This window comes from Falco peregrinus, chromosome W, assembly GCF_023634155.1.
Source record: "Falco peregrinus isolate bFalPer1 chromosome W, bFalPer1.pri, whole genome shotgun sequence".
NCBI lineage: Eukaryota > Metazoa > Chordata > Aves > Falconiformes > Falconidae > Falco > Falco peregrinus.
This window is the reverse complement of record NC_073743.1, coordinates 12,744,124-12,764,775: the sequence shown is the minus strand read 5'-3', so window position 1 is coordinate 12,764,775 and position 20,652 is coordinate 12,744,124. Positions and strand designations below refer to the sequence as shown.

General features: G+C 38.6%; 1 protein-coding gene across 1 annotated transcript in view; it reads left to right on the top strand.

Moving 5' to 3' along the window:
- The window catches only part of LOC129783124 (zinc finger SWIM domain-containing protein 6-like), a 114,625-nt gene that overhangs the window by 83,110 nt on the left and 10,863 nt on the right, over positions 1-20,652 (top strand). Inside the window, 6 exon segments of the mRNA XM_055792872.1 lie at positions 7,095-7,274; positions 8,833-9,009; positions 9,287-9,433; positions 12,361-12,507; positions 14,689-14,949; positions 18,124-18,259. Coding sequence (XP_055648847.1) covers positions 7,095-7,274; positions 8,833-9,009; positions 9,287-9,433; positions 12,361-12,507; positions 14,689-14,949; positions 18,124-18,259 — 1,048 coding nt within the window.

Below are 20,652 nucleotides of genomic sequence, written 5' to 3'. Positions count from 1 at the left end.
AAAACGGCAGGACCCATCAGTAAACAAGGCATATTGCTTCTCATGTTCTCACAATTTATTATACAGTGGGGCCTCTTCAGCATGTCACTTCTTCCTCTGGTGATATTCTGAAATCTTTTCCTTCTGGCCAGTCCATGATCACTTCCAAGATTTCTGGATGACTGGGATTTCCTATTCAAGCTCATTGTGTGGTCAGTGTGACCCACTTACTCCATGTGGCATCAGTTGCATGATGTGTAGAGACCCTCCCTTTAAACATCCAGCCCAGCACTATTAACCAAGGCACCAGAAGATGCTGTGCCTCAATATCAATCACTTCCAAAGCAGCTTGAATCCTTTCATAAGCTGCCAGTATCTTTTTTTCAGTTGGAGTATAGGGGGCCTCCAGTCCTCTATATCCCCAACTCCAAAAGCCCAAGGGTCTACCTGAAGTCTCCCCTGGTGCTTTCTGCCAGAGGTTCCAGGTAGGGCCATTCTCCCTGGCTGTGGTGTAGAGCACAGATTTTACATCTTACCCAGTCCAAAATGGCTCAAGGGCTGCTGAATGAACTGTCTCCTGTTTAATTTGTTCAAAGGCTTGTCGTTGCTCAGGGCCCCATTTGAAATCATTCTTCTTCTGGGTCACCTGATAGAGAGGTCCAAAAATTGGACTGTAATTTGGAATGTGCATTCTCCAGAAACCCACAACACCTAAGAAAGCCTGTGCTTCTTTCTTATTAGTTGGTGGAGACATTGCTGTTATTTTGTTGATCATAACCATTGGGATCTCACGATATCCATCTTGCCATTTTATTCCCAAAACCTGGATTTCACGTGCAGGTCCCTTGATCTTACTTTGTTTAATGGCAAAACCGTATTTCAGAGGGATTTGGTCTATTTTCTTCCCTTTCTCAAAAATTTCTACTGTATTACCCCATACAATGATGTCATCAATGTATTGCAGGTGTTCTGGAGCCTCATCCTATTCCAGTGCAGCCTGGATCAGTCCATGGCAGATGGTAGGACTGTGTTTCCACCCCTGGGGCAGTCAATTCCAGGTGTTATTATTATTATTATTGATTTTATATTATTTCAGTTATTAAATTGTTCTTATCTCAGCCCTTGAGTTTTACATTCCTTCCCAGTTCCCTTCCCCATCCCTCTGGGGAGGTAAGGGTAGTGAGCTAGTGGCTGTGTGGTACTTTAGTTACCAGCTGGGGTTAAATCACAACAAATCTTAAAAATGTAAATACCTGTTTCCTTTCAGCTGACTACAGGTGTGCCTTCATCCCTTGGAGCAGAGGTATGCAGTAAGAGAGAAAGGGAAACTTAAGGAATTAGACACTTTTTTTGTCCCTGGGTTACACCTCCACCCCCTCTAATTCATATTCATCGTTTAATGTGCAGAAGGGCAATGATTCCCTCTTGCCATCAGTGCTGCATGTAATCTGTTGCATTAATCAGCCAGCTAGTGTTAAATGCATGGGAAGTGATTATACTATCATACACAATACAATCAGCATGAAGCACTTGACAAGATCAATACATCAAAGTTTAATTCAGTAATAGAATGAATTAAAGCAAAATTAAACATTCTGTTCTGCAAGAAGCACAGCACCCATAGCAAGCCTTTTTTTCCTGAAGGCTGCATAGAGAAACCAGAGTGCATTAGGGAATTCTTTTTATGAATAAAATTGCAACTTGGATCCAACTGAATGCCAAGAGTACTTTTCTTTGGGGTTCTTATCAAGGAGAGAACAGCACTGAAGTGCTTTACCTATCTTAACTGTTCCATAAAATCAGCTGTTTAATTGGATCATTCTCCAGTGGGACTTCTGATTATGCTTTGTTCTAATGGAGATCTCTCCATTCCTGGAGGAGTGAGGTAGCTTTGCCAGTCATTCTGAAGGCACTTGTCTTTCTTATTGAGAAACAATAAATATGCACTACCTTCTTTGAGGTTTCCAAGTGACTGTCCCTGTGAAAGTGTGTATGTGTTTAAAAACCAGATGTAAACCACTTTAAAATCCTTTGCTGACACTTCTATTTTAAAGGGGTCATAGGTTTCATCTCCTATTATTGTTACTATTCTGGCACTTCCAGTGCTGGAAAATGATGCTTTTGTAATAGAATTGATTATGCTCAAATGGGGCACAGTGGCAAGTGTGCAGCAAGTGCTGAAGCTGATTTGTCTGTTGCACAAAGGGATTACTTGATTCCACTTTCTTTGAAATAATCAGATGTTACTAATCTGGTAGCTTTTGGGGGTTTTGGGTTTTTTTTAAGAGACATGCATTAATGGGAAGAGCAAAGACATATCAAACATATGGATTTCTTGCAAATTTTAATTTTGTAAATGAATGGAATGATCTTAAGTATATTAAATGTAAAATTCCATGGCAAAGACCAAGTTTCAGCCACCAAGTACATAGATATTCTAAATGAGGAAACACTGGCCCAAACTAGTGCTGCTGTGTAGCAGCCCTGACAAGATAGCATAATATTTCTAGGAAAAGCAAATTTCTTGGGAAGACTGTAATCAGACAATCTAACAGAATCATACACTGGATCTTCAGTCATGCCCGGTGTCCTAGCCCCCACTAAAGCTGTTTCCACCACCTCCCTCCTATTTACTGGGACAAGAATAAAATATAATGGGATTTATGAAAACCAAGCAATGCTTAATCTCTTGGGAGAGTCTGTATACATTTCTTGCACTTTCTTTGGCTTCATGAATACATACATACACAAAATGTGTAATTATTACAACACCTACTTTTACAGTGAGTGAATACTTAATGTTTTTCAATTTGCATGTTTAAATCCTAATCAGTATAAAGGCATGCTGTTCCTTTCTCCCTCATGAATTCAGAGATACGGATGTTTACTGAGAAATAGAAAAGTACTGATGTTCCATTTGTATGTACCAGGTATGCATGCATTGTTTAAAGCAATAACGTAACCTATTTCTTTGTGATGTGAGGCACACTAAAGATGAATGACAACCATGCATTTTCAAAAAGAGGGCTATTTGAACCAAAGGTCTATTTTGGCAAAGTTGACTTTATCCACGTCAAAAGGACTAGTGTTAAACCAAATTAGACAATTCCTCACTGCAATATGACAGTTCTAAAATTCAATCCCTTTATCAAATTGCAGTCAGAGCACGACTTGTCTTCCAGTTATCTTGGGGGGGAGGGGGGAATTTGCATATTGGTTTGTGATATTTTGCCACTGTGCTGTGAGGAGCTTCATATTGGAAAGACATGGGTCACAATCAAGGGATCCAAATAAGAACTTTACTTTTAGTTTAGTTTGGAGGGGGGAATGTGTCAGCCTTCTGAGATCCAGTATGAAAAGATATCTGGTGCCTGGAGAAAGGGAGACAGGAAAAAGCGATCTGTGTTAGAAAAACAGAATACATGAACACAAACACATTCTCTGGGTTTTTTCGTGGGTTTTTTTCCATTTTATGAGACATTTGTTCATATTGCAGGTGGCATTGGTGACATCATTAAATCTAGTCAAACAGGTAAACTTACTTGAGAATGCCAGGAATGTATTTTGGAAACTTTTTTTGAATATAAGCTGTTGTGAACAGCAGTTTCCAGGCTAAAGTCACTAGAAATGGGTTTAGATATGTTCCCCACAAATTAATTACAAGTAGATGCCCTTTATTTTTCCGTAAGCCTTATCTAAAGTAAGGATTAAGTGTGATCAGCAGTTTCCCCATATAGGAGCCATTAGGCAGAAAACAGAGAATCTCTTGAGGCAGTTGTAAGCTTTCAGGTTGGTGGTGACATTTGAGGGCCAGCTCATAAGGGCTTCCACTGAGCAGCATCAGAGTGAAATAGGAAGAATATCCTCCAGGCTCCTTCTAGTTGGCATGTGGTAAAATCTGGGCACAAAATGAACGTTTTCCACAGACTTTTCAGTGTTAAGAGCAGAACAGAAACCAGTGAATTGAAAGAGCCAGAATGGAGCAGATATTAGGGGAGAGGGAAGGTGCTTGGGGAGAAGGAGGAGGAAGAAAGGAATACAGTTAAACGCACACACTCGGGGGGGAGATCATACACATATACACAAAAACTTGAAACTCAAATAGGCTAAGGAGTGTGAGGTCATTGGCATTATGCTTCCTTCTCCCAGATGGTAGCCTTTGTAGCTCTACAAGAGCTGAGCCTGAGGCTTTTTCTGTTCCCTTCCCTTCTCTTCTCAGTGGGGGAGTTTTGTCTTTCACTCCTCTTTCTGCAGGGAATCCAGCGGCAATGAAAGCTGGGCGAGATTGCACACAGCCCACCCTGAAGTCACCCAGAGCAGGGTGCAGTTGATCTATTGAAATTTTAAGTAGTTTGTGTATGGTTTATTAGAAATACACTTGTCCTTGTGCTTCATTTGCATAAAATTAGCATGGATTTCTGAGACAATTGCTGCTAACACTGTAATTATGCTTGACATAGTTTCCCTCATTAAACCAAAGAAGTTTTAAAAGGATTTTGGTACTTTGGGGTATCTCTTCCCTTTCCTGCCTCTTAGGTGTACTGCATGCATAGTGGAGCTTCTGAAGAAGGCAAGTGAATTCCTTTGCTTCCAGTGGTGTTTCTGAGATGCAAGGGGGGAAAAAAAGCCACTCATTTTGTTAGGGGCATGGTGTAATCAGTAGTGTGCATTCTGCCTTGCTGGATGATTGAAATACCACTTGTGGATAAGATTCCACTTTGCTTTTGCTTCAGTCTGAAAACACTGGAAGTCTGGTTACAAAGTATTAAACGGGCTTTTTTTGTCTTTTTTTTTTTTTTTTTTTTCAGAAGCTGAGAGGTACCAGTGTCTCCTCAGTACCCTAAAGTAATGCTTGATTTTGAAAATAAACAAGCCCCAGATAACCATTCTACAAGGCTTTCCAATATGCCCCATCTTCTGTTTTGTTTTGTACATTGCAAGAAATATAGTCCTTTTGTCTTGGGCAGTGCTGAATGCATTGATGCTTAATAATAAGAACCAGTTGTAATGCCATTCAGAGGGACCTAGACAGGCTCTAGAAGTGGGCCCATGTGAACCTCATGAGGTTCAGCAAGGCCAAGTGCAAGGTCCTGCACCTGGGCCGGGGCAGCCCAGTATCAATACAGGCTGAGAGATGGAAGGGATTTAGAGCAGCCCTGCTGAGAAGGACTTGGGGGTACTGGGTGGGTGAAAAGCTGGACATAAGCCAGTAGTGTGTACTCACAGCCCAGAAAGCCAACCGTATCCTGGGCTGCATCAAAAGAAGCTTGACCAGCAGGTCGAGGGATGTGATTCTGCCCCTCTACTCTGCTCTCATGAGACCCCACCTGGGGGACTGTGTACATCCAGCTCTGGAGCCCTCAGCATGGGAAAGACACGGACCTGTTAGAGCAGGTCCAGAGGAGGGCCACAAAAATGATCAGAGGGCTGGAGCACCTCCCCTATGAAGACAGGCTGAGAGAGTAGGGGTTGTCCTGATCTAGTTGAAGATGTCCCTGCTCATTGCAGGGGGGTTGGACTATATGACCTTTAAAGGTCCCTTCCAACCTAAACCATTCTATGATTCTATTCTATAATTTGACTCTTTTTGCAGAGTGAAGCGTGTTGAAGAGCATGTCTAACGAAAGTCATATGATTTGATTTTTTAAAAAGTTTTTAAAAACAGTATTGGCTTTATTCATTCCCATGGCAAGTTTTGGACACGTAAACAAACAGCAACAAAACCAAAACACAATCAACAAAACCTCAAAAACCTCACAAACAAAAACCCAACAAAACGATGTGCTCTACTGTATGTAACTACTGTGCAGTAATAATTTGCATTAGTGTAGTGTCTCTCTGGTGTTCTGCACTTTACCATATCTTATTTTGTTATGGTTTTCAGATTTCTTTGATATTACTCTTCCCCATTCCATGTTGGTCTGAATAGCAGTGGACTTGCAACCTTAACGGTCAAGCTCTGTTTCCACTGGCTCCTGTGCTGTGGCATACGGACATACTGAGTTACTTTAGGAATGAATGTAATGTGATGGCCTGTGCTCTCAGTATCCATTTTGCATTCTTAGTTAGCAAAAGAATATTTGAATATGAGAATTCTATTATCTTGGAAGAACCAGCTGCATTTTTTTTCTTTATTTTTATTTTTTTTCAGCCTGTCATGAAGATTGCATAATTTAATCATATCCTTTAAATTTGTTCTAGTGTATAAGGCATGTTCTTAATGAGCAAATGAACTGTTGCTAAACAATATTTTGAGATGTCTTCATGCTTCTGTCAAAGTTCATGCTGATGAAGAGACAGGTGTTTTAAAGGAAAACCTTTCCATTTGAAAATTGTTGCTAGAGACCCTGATGTATTTATGCCTGCCCTGTTATATAATGTCAGGGAGCAGGTTCTAAGGTGACGATATATGTGAAATGTCAGTGCAAATTAGCTTTCCCTTCAAGCTCCATAAACAGAAAATGTAAAACAAATTTTCTACTGTAACCAAATAACTGAAGTAGTAACAGTAAAAATATGTTTTTCCTTTTAGACTGCACAAAACCAGTGTTTGCAGGATCTCTGAGGTCCAAATGTGTTTGGGAATGAGTTATATGATCAGCAGTACTTCTGCTGGGTTTTGTGTGTGGGAGTATATGTTTACAAAATACATGTCTTACTAATGCACTTGTTTGGTTCCTGTAATGTGAAGCTGGAAGATACATAGTTCTTGTTTGTAGAAAACAACATTTGCTTCTGGTACAAAATTTCGAAGAAAAACTTGGGTAATTTCCTGCTGTAACTTTTTGTGAATTCTTGTTTGCTTTTGACTGATGTTCCTGTCTGATGGGCCATACATTGTGAACTATGGATTTTCTAATACAAAAGACCCACTTAATGCCTTTTAATTGAGAAGGTTGGCTTGATATAGTCTTTCAACTGCTTCAGATGGGCCACACCAGCTCTAAGATTCTGCATCAGGAATTCAGTCTGCCTGGTGTTAGGCATAGCTGGGAAACAAGCAGTGTGTAGCCTTCAAGGGGAGAAAAAGTGTTACCGTACAAAGTTTCAAATTAGTCATTGGTTGCTGCATGTTAAATAGAAAACCTAATTTAGCAATGTTTTTTTTAAATCAGGTGCTCTGTGGATGTGTATAGTTTTAAATCCCCACTGCAAGCTGGAGCAGAAGGCCAGTTGGCTAAAACAGCTGAAAAAATGGAACAGTGTGGATGTTTGTCCCTGGGAAGATGGAAACCATGGAAACGAGCTGCCTAATTTAACCAATGCTTTGCCTCAGGGTGCAAATGCTAACCAAGGTGAGCCTAAATATATATACCGACTGCAATATATAATATAGCCTCTATCTTATATACTCTAGCCTTGCAGAGTTCAGCACTCTTTCCTGGGATGAGCAACTTTCTTGTTGAGGACTGACCATCCAAATTTATTTTCACTAATACTATTCTTGCAGAGAGGATAAATAGTGGGGCTTTTTGTGCTGGGGCTGCAATGTTTTCAAAGCAAGTATTTTTGTTTAGTTAGGTCTTAGTCCTTCTAAATACTTGTTGCATGAAAATTGGATGTATCTGAAGTATGTCATGTAAAAGCTTGTTGTTTCTTTGCTTGACTATAATCTTATATCCCTTCTGGCTTTGGATTTTTTATTTTGTTTGCAGTTACAAAGCCTTTGATACTTACTTAAAGGGAGATCTGTTGTAACTACATTAAACTGTGTGTGTGAGAAACTAAAGCAGCTATCTGTGGGATGTGCTCTGTGTTGTGCAGTCTGCATTGACAGGTGGGGGGGTGCAGAGGCAACACTGCCTTCTTGGAGGAGGTGTCTCTTCTTACTCAATATTATGTTTTCTAATCTAAAATGTGATTATCAAATCTGACAAGCCTTCTCCAGTCATCTTCAAGCAAAGGTTGCTACTTTGCTAATAACTGAAGAAGATGCAGGATATTAACTGGGGGAAAAAAACATAATCTTCAAAACCCTCAATATTTTGATACATATTTTATATAATCATGATAATATTAAATGCTTGTGAGTGATGGTACATTCGGGCTTAGATGGGTTTTTCCTTGGTTTTTTTTCTTGGAAGGTTACCTCTGAAGGTAATAGACTTGATTCATTTTTAAATCTTGCAGCTATCTGGGGACAGAAGTTCATTCAACATATAACTTTCTGCAAAAGTGTTTTGGTTTCTGGATCTCATGATGTTCAGCCCAACCTGGGCAGGCTAGTGGCAACTCTGGCATGGCATTTTAACATTCATATACACAGTGCCATGCTGACAGAGTGCTTTTGCCATAGGAGGATGTCCAGTAAGGATTATGTCAGTCCCTTGGCCTCAGTACCTCACTTTCTTTGCAGTATTTGTATATGTTTATGACAAAAAATTATGCGAGTGTTGAAAGTTAATGTCACTTCTCAAAAAGAACAACTAAAATCTTTCATGCGGTGTTTATCTGTCCCTCATCCTAGTAGCTTGGGGTCTGAGAAGGAGAGAAGCTGGGGATGCTTGAGTAGCTGTGTGCCATATACTTTCTAGATTTTTAGGGGAGTTCTGTACATGCTGTTTAACGTCCTTCATCTCTCACTGTTCCCTTTGCAAAGTCCTATTTAGCATTAGCTGTGCTGGTTTGTAGATCTCTCTGAATGCAAAGTGAATGGCACACACTTCATCTGAGCTGTTGGCTAATAGAATGTGAAATGTCATCTGCAGTCTGCTCCTTGCAGAGGAGGGGCAAGGCAGGATGCTGTCAGTTGGGAGTTGGTGAATAGGCAGAAGACAAGAATACTGTGAATGACTAATTCACATATGAATGAGTAAAAGCTGATGCAGCTTTCTGAACTTGTGAAAATGACAGATTCATCAAACAGGCCACATCGGACGGTGTTCACTCGAGCCATAGAGGCGTGCGATCTGCACTGGCAGGACAGCCACTTACAGCACATTATCTGCAGTGACCTATATACAAATTACTGTTACCATGACAACACTGAAAACTCAGTCTTTGACTCTCATGGGTGGCCCCTCTGGCATGGTAAGTGGCTAAACTGGGAGGACATTTCCATGACTTGCTGCTTTGTTCAGTTTCTATGGCATTATTTGAGGGGGATGGTGGGGAGATGAATGAAAAGCCTGGCAAAAAGAACAGAGGCTCCCTTGAAATGCCGGCTCAGTAGTAGTCATTTAAGTCTCTCTTGCATAGTTATAAAAACAAAACAAAGAAACAAAAAAGCCCTTTTGAGTAACCTAGCAAAACAGGCCATTGCAGACATGGAAGCATTGCTATTCCTCAATTATTTTCTCCATTTTAGAACATGTTCCTACAGCCTGTGCGAGGGTGGACGCATTACGATCTCATGGATACTCACGAGAAGCACTGAGGCTAGCAATAGCTATTGTTAATACACTAAGGAGGCAGCAGCAGAAACAGCTGGAAATGTTCCAGGCTCAGAAGAAAGGTAAATGTGGGGAAGAGAGAAGGGCAAAAGACATGACAAGGTGACAATACAGCAGACTGGAACTTTGCATAAGAAAACTGCTTTTGAAACTAAAGCAAAAAAGATGACATTAACTCTTCAGTCCAAATGATCATAGTGGTAATGTCACATTCTGGATGTTGGAGAGTTTTTTTAAGCTGGGTTGTGAGCTCTGCAGGGCAAGGGCTCTGTTCTGCCTTCTGCAATACATCTGACACGATGGGGCCTTTATCCCAATCAGGGGTTTTGGTTACACAGTGTAAACACTCATCCTGTGTAATTTATAGGCTTCTAAACAGAGCTTTGCATTTGGCACATCAGATATTTAAAATATTTTTTTCCTCTGACATATAATTTAGCAGAGCTATATATTTCTGAGATGGAAGCCTAAAGTTGACATTGAAGGTAACAACAAGGCAAAGTCTGCACTACAGAAATGTGGCAGTTTGTTCCAAAAGTCTCTTATGATGCTTAAAACATCACTGGAAATGAGATTTTTGAAACATTGGCTTTATAAAATGTTCTGTGGTGTTCCTCTGAGAACTACCCCTATTTTTTGAAGGAACATTCTACCAAAAATAATCCTGTGCTGAACTTTGTCATAAGTTTGAAGAGGTAGTGGAAGAAGAAAAGGATGACTTTGTGGTTAAAGAATGCACATGGAAAACCTGGAATTACATTCTTGGCTACTACAAGAACACCTTTCATTCAAATTTTATTTTAGTTCTTTGTTGCTACACTTAACTATGTGTATCCCATGCATTGTAAGCAAAAATACTAGTGTGAAGTCATGTGTGTAAATTTGTCAAGTGTATGTGCAGGTGTCTTCCCAGAAATGATCATTTAGAAATTGAAGACAAGGTAGACACCTGACTGAAAAAAAAAATTAGCTAGTAGTTCCTATGTACCTCCATTTCACAGTACCCAAGGAGGAAGTTTTGAGCACTACTGTGGATCCTAGATCTTAACAAAACTTAAAAGCACTTTGTATTATTACTTAGGAGAATTTTTCTGAATCTTTTTATTGTGTAATATATCTTTCCTTAACATATGCTCCTTTAAAAGCTTTGCATGTTTTCCAGCTTCTCATACCGGGGAGGTAAGAAGGGAGGGGGCTATGTCAGTGTGTGTATGTGTGTACGTACTGCTGATAGGTGTGAAGGGTAAGGGTCTGCTGCAAGCGTGCTGGTCATGGTACTGCTCCTTTTCATTCACAGTTGCTAATGCAGTATCTAGACATTCAATACTTCTGTTAAGTTCCTTTCCCTGTGAGCAGCTTCTATAGTTGTCAACTAATATTATGCTAAAAATGGAGTGTATGAAATGCAATTCATCCTACCCCAAAACAAAGGAGTTTGTAATTTCTGTGTTGCTACTCACTGCTTTTGGGTTTTTTTTTCTCTTATGTTTGGAATTTAAAAAACATTCTTTTAATACTGCAAAATACACTGGTCTTCTCTATAAGCAGATTAACTCTGCAGCTACAGTTTCAGTTCAGCAACCACCACATGCTTCTACTTAGCTTTCATTCGTGTGACTGATCTGACATCCGTGGAACCACTTGTGTGATTTAAAGTAAAATGTCTATATGAATGGAAGACTGAAGCCTTTCTTTGGCATGACACCAGTGAAGCTCATAAGGAGACACAATAGATGAAATGGAATATGAGTGAGTCAGTAAGAAGTCTCTGATATTAATCCTTTTTGGTAATATTACATGCTTCTGCCTGTCATCTTTAACACATGCTATTTGTTAGTAAGACAATTATTTACTTGTTTGTTTTTCGTATTACATATCAGTTGATTCTTAAAAAAAAGCCACCCTCCTGAACACTCAGTTCAGCAGTGTGGCTGAGTTTCACTTTGTAGCCCCACACATTTAAATAGGAATAAGAAGCAAGCTTTTAAAGCTTTGTGATAATATATATGGTTACTCATAAAGTTGGCACTTTCTGAACGAGAGCGAGCAGAGGCAGGTACAAGTTAGTGTTTTATAGGCAGAGAAACAGCATCTGTAATGGCTTGTATACAATTTTTAAATGGTCACCCATAATGCATCTGATCTCTCAAAGTTCAGTCGTGTGTATGTGTCTAGAAGAAAAAAGTTGGGAGTTGGAGTCAAAAGGGAGCTACTGCCATAAGACTCTCAGTAAAAAAAGGGATTTGGGGAATCTCTAACCTCTGTTACCACAGCCACACTTCCTTCAATTCATTGTGCTGAACAGTTTTTTCATGTTGTAACTGATTGATGGATGAGGGCTACAGAAAAAAGTATCCATGAAGGTATTTGTTGACTGAAACTTTAGAATGAAGAAAAAATCACTTAAAGAACAATTTTTTCTTGTATACCTCATTTAAACACTTTATCCTTTTTTTTCTTCTTTTTTAGGAGCTGTCATCCTGAGTTTATTACTTCAATAAATATTTAGATGCAAGATAAGCTCATATTTTATTTATTAAAATGGAATGATTTAGAATATTTTAATTTATTTAAGTCCCATCAGATTCACTTAAAATGTAAAAATGGTACTGCATCTTTTGAGTGAAGAAACGGTTGTGAATATTTTACAAAAAATAGTTGCTATAATTTTTCAGCAGACATTTTCAGAAGAGTTGCTAGTATCAAGTAAGATTTCAAAAGATACTGCAGTTTCAATTTTTTACCCATAATGCACTTTGCCAGTGCTCAAAATGTTTGACTTCTGTTCATTTTCTTTTTTTCCTCTTTTAACATATTCACAAAGGGCAATGAATTCACCCTGAAAGATATTATTTTCTCCTTCTAAGCAGAAGCTACTGGAAATACTTTGAATTCTGTACTGAGAGCATTTTAATCAGTTTTACTTCTATAATTGTTTTGAGGAGCTAACGTGTGCTCTCTTTCCCTCCCTCCATCTTTTCTGTCACAGAACTTCTCCACAAAGGAGTAACCTCAATAACAAATCTTGAAGGTTGGGTGGGACACCCTTTGGATCCAATTGGCACCCTCTTCATTAGCCTGATGGAAGCCTGCAGAGTGGATGATGAGAGCTTCCATGGATTCTCAGACTTCACAGGTAAGGCCATGCAAAAGGAGAAATCTTCTCTAAGTCTTCAGTAACTGGAGGTGGTTTTCTATCTTGCCCTTCTGAATTAGCTGTGAAGCCAGTGTCTTTATAGTATAAGAATTCACATTTGCATTCCCTAAGAAAACACAAGGGAGAGAAAATGTTTAAAATAAAATTTTGTTATAAGTTATATGAAAGCACTTCAAAAATTACCAGTTACTCATTCTTGAAGACAATTCCATTCCATATTTCATGCTTGAAATAAAAATGAACAAGACTTTATAGCAGCAACCCTCTCTACATACGTTGCTCTGTCCTCTTTGAGAAATTACAGGAAATCACAGAATTGTTGAAGTTGGAAGGCTCCTCTGGAGATCGTCTAGTCCACCTGCTCTGCTCAGAGCAAGGCCACCTAGGTTGCCCAGGACTGTGTCCAGTTGGGTTTTGAATAACCCCAAGAATTAACACTGTACAACCTCTCTGAGCAGCCTCTTGCAGTTTTTGATCATCCTCACAGTAAAAAAAGTGTTTTCTTATGCTCAGATGGAATTTCCTGTATTTCAGTTTGTGCCCATTGCCTCTTGTCCTGTATCACAGGATACAACTGAGAAGAGTCTGGCTCTCTCTTTTTTACATTCTCCAATCAGATATTTATACATTTTGGTAAGATCCTCCCAAGCCTTTTCTTTTCCAGGCTAAACAATCCCAGTTGTCTCAGTTTCTTATATGGGATATGCTCCAGTCCTTTAATCATCTTTGTGGCTCCTCACTGGATCTGTTCCAGTATGTCTATGAGGAGCCCAGTACTAGACATGGCACTCCAGGTGTGGGCTCACCAGTGCTGAGCAGAGGGGAAGGATCACCTCCTTCATTCTGGCAACGCTCCTCCTATGCAGTCCAGGATATTATTTGACTTCTTAGCTACAAGTGTACATAATACTTCAAATTGATGACAAAACACTTAAAATTTATAATATACAGGATCTATAAAGGTTATGAATTGGAAAATAGTGTTGCAGTATTGATACGTGTTTTAGGATAGGATGTGTATGCCCATTTTAACTTCAGTATTTTCTTCCCAGGAGCTTAACTGATTTATTCCTTATTCTCAGTCTCTTTCCACCTCTGTGGTAGTTTCTTATCACATTCTGTGTGGTCAGAAACTTGATTCATCCCTCTACCTATGGCTCTTTTATATGCACATCCCAAATCTTCTTGGGGCTTTGCCTCAAAACACATTTTATTCAATTAGATTTTCTTCAATAAACTTCTAATCTCATATCCACCAATTCTGGAAGAACTTTAATTAAAAGAAATCAGATTCTTTGCAATTAGAAAAAAACAAAACAACCCCATGAAATAACAGTAGTGTGTGTTGAAAAGTAAATTCCCCCTACACAAGCATATGCAGTCTACCAAATGCATTCTGCCTTCTCATTTGCTGCAGCTGTCCATCTCCTTACATCTGTACATTACAACATTTTGTTCCCAAACTAGACTGTAAACTGCTAGAGGTTGAAATAGCATTTTGTCATATGGTGTATCTGTGAAGTGCCAAATGAATCAATAGTATTCTTTAAAGCAATTTATGGCTTGGTCTGTGTGGAATTTACAATAATCTTTACTAAAAGTAACATTTCTAATGTTAATAAAAGCCAGAAACATTATATATGTTTATCATAAATACAAGTGTAACAAATAAAAAAGCATGAAAAGAGCTCTAGCAAACAGGATGCTTTAAAGTTGTAGAGTTCCCAGGCCTACTGTATTTGCACAATCCTAATAGCTAAAATCTATGCAGGTGTATAAGCACCTTCCCTTTCCACTTATACAACATCAAAGCTTTAAGGAGATATGGAAATGGGTGGGGAAAAAATTGAAATAGATCTTCCAGTTTTGGCCTTATTAACACAAAGCTGGAGAAACTGCCTTTCTCCAGATCATGCAGTTTAAAATGAAAACTTTTATTTTTACTTGAGTGGGTTTTTTAAAGCCTAATTGTCCTGTGTATTTCTGCCATGTGGAATTGGATCAGGTAGTTTAGATTGGATCTTGAGATTGTGCTAGTAATTTAAATATTTTTTAAAAAATGAATACTGATAGAGGAAGCATTTGTAAATGTGGCATTATAGGCAGATTATGGATTAGAATGATTTCCTGATGTATTGTTCTTTGTGTCACCCTTTACAGAGAACATGGGGCAATGCAAATCTCTGGAGTACCAGCACCTGCCAGCACACAAGTTCTTAGAAGAAGGGGAATCTTATTTAATGCTGGCTGTGGAAGTAGCATTGATAGGGCTGGGACAGCAACGAATAATGCCAGATGGCTTGTATGCACAAGAGAAGGTTTGTCGAAATGAGGAGCAGCTCATTTCTAAGCTACAGGAAATTGAATTGGATGATACTCTGGTGAAGATTTTTCGAAAACAAGCAGTCTTCCTATTAGAAGGTAGCTCAATGTAGATATTAACTGTCTTCACTTATATAAGTGCACTGAATTAGTATTCCAGTGGAAACTGCCTTACATACTTAAGATGTATTTTAATGCAGAACTCCAGCAAAATTTTATTTCCAGTCTCTTATGAAAATTAAACATACATCAGATATCACATGACTATAGAGATAAGACATCTACTGACCTATAAGCTTTTCATTTTAATTTTTATTGCATTTTTTTCTTTAGATTTGTTGCTTGGCATAATCTCGGTATCCTAATTATACAACCCAGGCTCACAATTAAATAATACAGACATCAGTTATCATCAACAGTTCTCGGGTAGCAAATTTCTAAATCTGGCAGCTTTGTAAATGTATGAAGATTTTTACCACTGTTCCCAAGGAAAAGCTCAGAAAATTCACTTAGAATTGCTGGGGCAGAAATATAACACTTTTCTCTGTAGCAATTAGGAAAATTACTTGCCTCTGAAATTTGTATCATACATGAAAATTGAAATATATGGTCAAATACTGGGGCTTAAGGCCTGGCTTTGTGACTAAATTTTGATTAAGACAAATAACTTGTGTTTGGGAATTAGCTGGTGTATTGCAATAAAATGTGTACAAAAAAGTGCATGGTTTTGCCTTAGCTTTTAAAAAGGCTCAACACATAGCACTTAGGCCTCTTGTTCAGAAAGTAGTCTTGTGGGTTCAAAGGTTGTCTTTCTAGTTTTGGGAGTTTTTAATGGAAGAAAAATCTTTAAAGGAACCAATTAGCTAAAGGCATGATCCAAGTTTTGAGTGCTTGCTCAAGGGATAGTGGGGAGTGAGATACTGCTCTAGGTAAGTTGTGAAGACTGTTACACAGCAGTCAGGTTTTGCTTTCTTTCCGTAAGACATTTGTCTTTTAAAACTACTTCTTTAATTGAACAGATGCAGTATGTTGTTTAGGGTTCTCAGCTTTGATTCACTATTGCCCAGGTCCTTAAGCACTTTGGTACCTACTGATTTGAAACTGCAGAGAAGCTGCACCATAGGGAGAGTTTCCATTATGGTGTGGCTGTAACTGCTGCTTTATGGCCTTTGGACAAGAACAGCTGCTTGTTGGATCCAGCTATTAACCACCATAGAGGGGTTCTATGGATTATAAAATCAGTTTGCTTCATCTATTTACTGGTAAAGATGCTTTATGAGGAAAAGACAGGATTTCTCTCAAGTATTCTCTGATACTTCTAGTTTGCTACTTTGATCACTGATATTTTTGGTTTTTTAGAGTAGTAAACAAGTGATCATAGCAGGAAGTCTGCTAAAATAACTACCTACAAAATTGCTGTGGTGAGCAGCGTGCTACGATGGTCTTTCATTACTGTGTGCTGAGAAATCTGGCTTTTCTGCAATAGCTTCAGTTTACTCCAGGTTAGGCAGAAACTGCCAGCTCACATAGAGGAAAAACTGTGCAGTGATTTAAGATCCTAATCATATCAATTCTGGTTTTATAGTTAAAAGTCCTGTAGTTATAATAAAGAAAGCTTAATCCAATATGAAGATGATTTCTATGCTATTAATGCATGCTGTATGTAGCTACCAATTGAATGTGTGGGAAAGCAGAACATAAGACTGTGTTTTAAGAACCGTTCTAATTTTTCTGTTTGACTGCTAAGTTAATAGCAGAATATATTTTCATATAAACGCTTTGTCATGTATTCTTCATGTCCTAACTGAGTTTCTGGCTGGACCACCAACTGGCAAACATACACAAAATGGCTTCTTTCATTGAAGCAATGCTGTCTAGTTTTGAATAGCTTTCAACTTCATTTTAAATGATTGAGAGACATGCTGTCACCTAATTAATCTTCATTGATGTTTCCTTTGTGATCAGCCCCAGTCTTCAAAAATGCCCACCTATGGAGCTCAGAATTTTTTTCATGCCTAGTGATTATTATCTTTGCATTTTGTGCTAAGGCACCAGTCAGAAAAACATTGCTGAAACAGCTGTGCTGGTCCAAGTTGTTACCATGTCTCTCTCATGGAGTTCATCATCTTCTGCAGCAGAAGTGGTTGAATACATTTTGTGAGTATTCCTCATCTACTTCAGTGTAGGGTCAGCCATGTTAGTTTGAACCACTGCTGGAAGCTATGACATGTGTGACTGCAGTGAAGAAGTGTGCTCACACAGTCATTCATCCATCCAAGTATGGTAGGATGGAATTTCTAGTAGAAGAGGAAGTAGTAACTTCTAGGACTGGTGGCTGCTATTTGTGCAATAATTATCCAATTATACTTAATGTAAGATTCTTATTCTGTATCTTGCAATATTTAATGCCTGGACCTCTAGCTGCTGAAGTAAAAAACTGCTTGACACAGTTTTCCTATTAATAGGAATAACAGTCTTAAGGTTATAGGAAAAAATGTAAAAATGGGATTCATATGCACCATGAACATTCAGAACTTGGCAAGCAAATAGTTTCATTTATTTTTTTTAAATCATCAAAGTCAAAGTACTGCACTGAGTGTGAGCAAAATCCATTGCCCCAACAACAGGAATAGTTTCCCCACAATAAATACAGTTTTTAAGATTGTGTAGCTATAATGGACTAACAAAAAAGCAGCCTTGGTGCAAGATCTGACCTAGTCATCTGGAGACCAAGTCCAGACCAAAGGGTTATTTAAATGCCTAATGTCAGGTGAGACATTAATAGGGATCAGGTGCTGCTGTTGTGATTTGTCATGTACTTTAATTGAAGATGCATGTTTTTCTACTGTAACTACTAATTTTTTTTTCTGGTGGATTTGTGATAAAGCAATTATGCACCAACAGAGGGTGTATAGGGATTCATGTGCACAATATAACTATGCAGAGGCAAAGGTAGGATTATTATCCTCTACTTTTGCATACCATAAACTTGTTGAATGAGCCCCATGGAGCCCTGGAACCATTCTGTCATTTGTATGTGCACTGGTAGTGTGCTTAGTACTCTACAATTTGCAGTCTGTCTTGTTGGCTCAAAGAATAAATAGCATTTAATATACTTGTAATATATTTCCCAAAACTATCAATGTAACTTTACCTTTTGTATAGCAAACTGTCTCTGAATACCAATTCTAACTCAAGGTATAATGAATGTTTTTTAAGGCCCAAAAGTTGGGTTTTAACAGTCTGTAAAAAACAACATTCTCTTTCCCACAGCTGGACCATATAGTGGTTTAGGCGAACTCATCCATCGAGAGAGTGTTCCAATGCACACATTTGCCAAGTATCTTTTCACCTCTCTCCTACCTCATGATGCTGAATTGGCATACAAAACTGCACTGAGAGCCATGCGGTATGTATTCACAAGTCATCTAGAAAGAGCACAAGTAGCTGTTTGGAAAAAGGGATAAAGCTTTGTAATCAAGACCTAGTCTTTTTTTCTAAAAGAAGTATTGTTCCCTTTAAGGAGAAATTACTTTGGTTCTGTCATCTGTAAAAGCAATTGATGTCTGTAGTAACTACAGTAGAATCATTTATAAATGTACAATTAATGTTTATCTGCAACTGTAAAAACAGTGTTCTATGTTACAAATCCTTTTAGAATTCCACTCTTGGGGCATGTGGTTTTGTGTTAAACAACAGCTTTAGCACATGTGTTCTCTTACTGATGTGGTTGTGTGTGTGTGTGTGATGGTAGTGGTGAGGAAATGAGAAAAGAGGCATCTCACCAGCGGTCTCAGGATCATGTGCTGCTTAGCAGATGATAGAACTATATGTTCCACCAGCTGCCTTTATAAATTAATTTCAATGATAGATTTGAAACCATATGGTTTGGTCTGAGCCAGTACTTTTTTCTTGTGCTTCATAACTAAGCAGTCTTACACGCTTCTGGGTAAATGTTGGGATTTAAATGGAGTAGTATGTCATATGACAACAAATTGTCTAAATTGCAGGGAAAAAGATGTTTCTCAGGGAGTGCTCAGTGTGTGTTGGCTTTATCTCAGATCAGGCCAGATTGTTAATGGTGGCTAAGAAGGGCCTTCTGATGAAAGTTCCAAGGACCTAAATGATCAGTGATAAATCTATGTAGTCCACATATGGTGCAGGGAAGAAACTGGTCCCATCCGGATTGTCTGGTCACTGTCAAGAACTTATAGTAAATGATGGTTGATAAAGAATAGCCGCAACTGAATACAAAGAGCAATAAAGTCCTAGACTTTAAAAAAAAAAAAAAAAAGCATTGAGTTTTTGTGGTCATTTTTATCAAGAATGATTGCAGTGATTGAAGGACACACTATGCACATAAGTAGCATTTAGCTTCATCAGACAGGTTGTGTCCTAGTGGTTTGGAGGTATGTATTCTAGAGTTAGTTTCTCCAGAAAGCTAAATAGGGAGAAAATAATTTTGTGTTCAAAGAACTGAATGGGAGGGCATGCATAAGAATAAAACATAGCTACTATCAGGTGAGGCCAAAGGTCTGCTTAGCCTGTTGGGGGGGGGGGGCCTCCAAGAGTGTCTAATAGTGGATGTTAGAGAAAGAGTCTAAGAAATATGAAGAGTGACCTTGCATACATGCTGCTTATGATTAGAATTTTAGGAAATAGATTGAGAAGACAAAAGTGCATTACTGATGAACTGTCAAGAACATTCAAACATATGATCAGAAGCTGTCCGGGCCATCTAGATACACCTCTTTTTCATTGCAAATTAAGTGCATCAATAACCCTGGTCATACCAGATCAGCAAGATAGTACAAAATGTGTGTTGTATGGTTGTGTGTGGTGGGGTTTTTTTGTTTTGTGGTGGATGTTTTGAAAATTTATAAAGTAGACTTATGTCCCTATATTTAATTCCAGTCACTACCTTAAAGTATTTCTCAGAGACTGTGGGGAGTTTTCCTCCTTAAACTAAACTACTGAAACCATATTGAAAGTCTGGAATAGACATCTATCAGCAGCTTTACACAGTGCACTGAATGCTTCAGTGAATGTGATGGCAGCATGCCATTCCTCTTGAAGAACGATTTATGCTTTCCCCAGAAACAAATTGTAACTGAAAACTTCTTTTCTGGAAGTTTCCTTTCTCAACCAGAAAAACAAGCAAGGCACTGAAAGACCTAAATGATGAAATCTCTAGTTAATCATGGGGAGCTCCAGCCACCTTTTGTCATGAAGCTGCCATCTCAGCCAAAGTAGTTACTTCTCAAACAGACCAGTATAAGAAAGAGTTGTCTGTTTGTTTCCATATGGTAAAATCACAAGAGACATCCGCATAATCAGGGCTGTTCTCCATAGCTCTCTTGGCATCACTTTATAAGGCAGATGAGAGTTCAGCTTTTTTATATTTTTTATATTTTTTATATTTTTATATATATTTGGCACTCTTAAGAAATATGGACCACTATCTTGAACTGTGGTGATGGCAGATGCAGACACTTTCTATTCCATGTCTATCTGCATTCCTCGGCACTTCTCAAAAATTCTCATAAAGAATTTGGTTACTCTTTCCATTCACACCAAAGTGATAGTTCAGTGTACAAAGCACTCCTAATGCAAACCAAAGGAAAAACTAACTAAAACTAAATGTTGCTTTGAGGGGGGGGGGAAGAAGAAAGCAAACATGAAGATTGGATGTCTGTCTCATGTTTGTGAGGTGAAATGGATCAGAAGAGGGAAATTTGAGCATCCCTTCCTCCATGGTATGGGTAAAATATTTCTACACAGAAATCTGCAGTTGCTCATGCT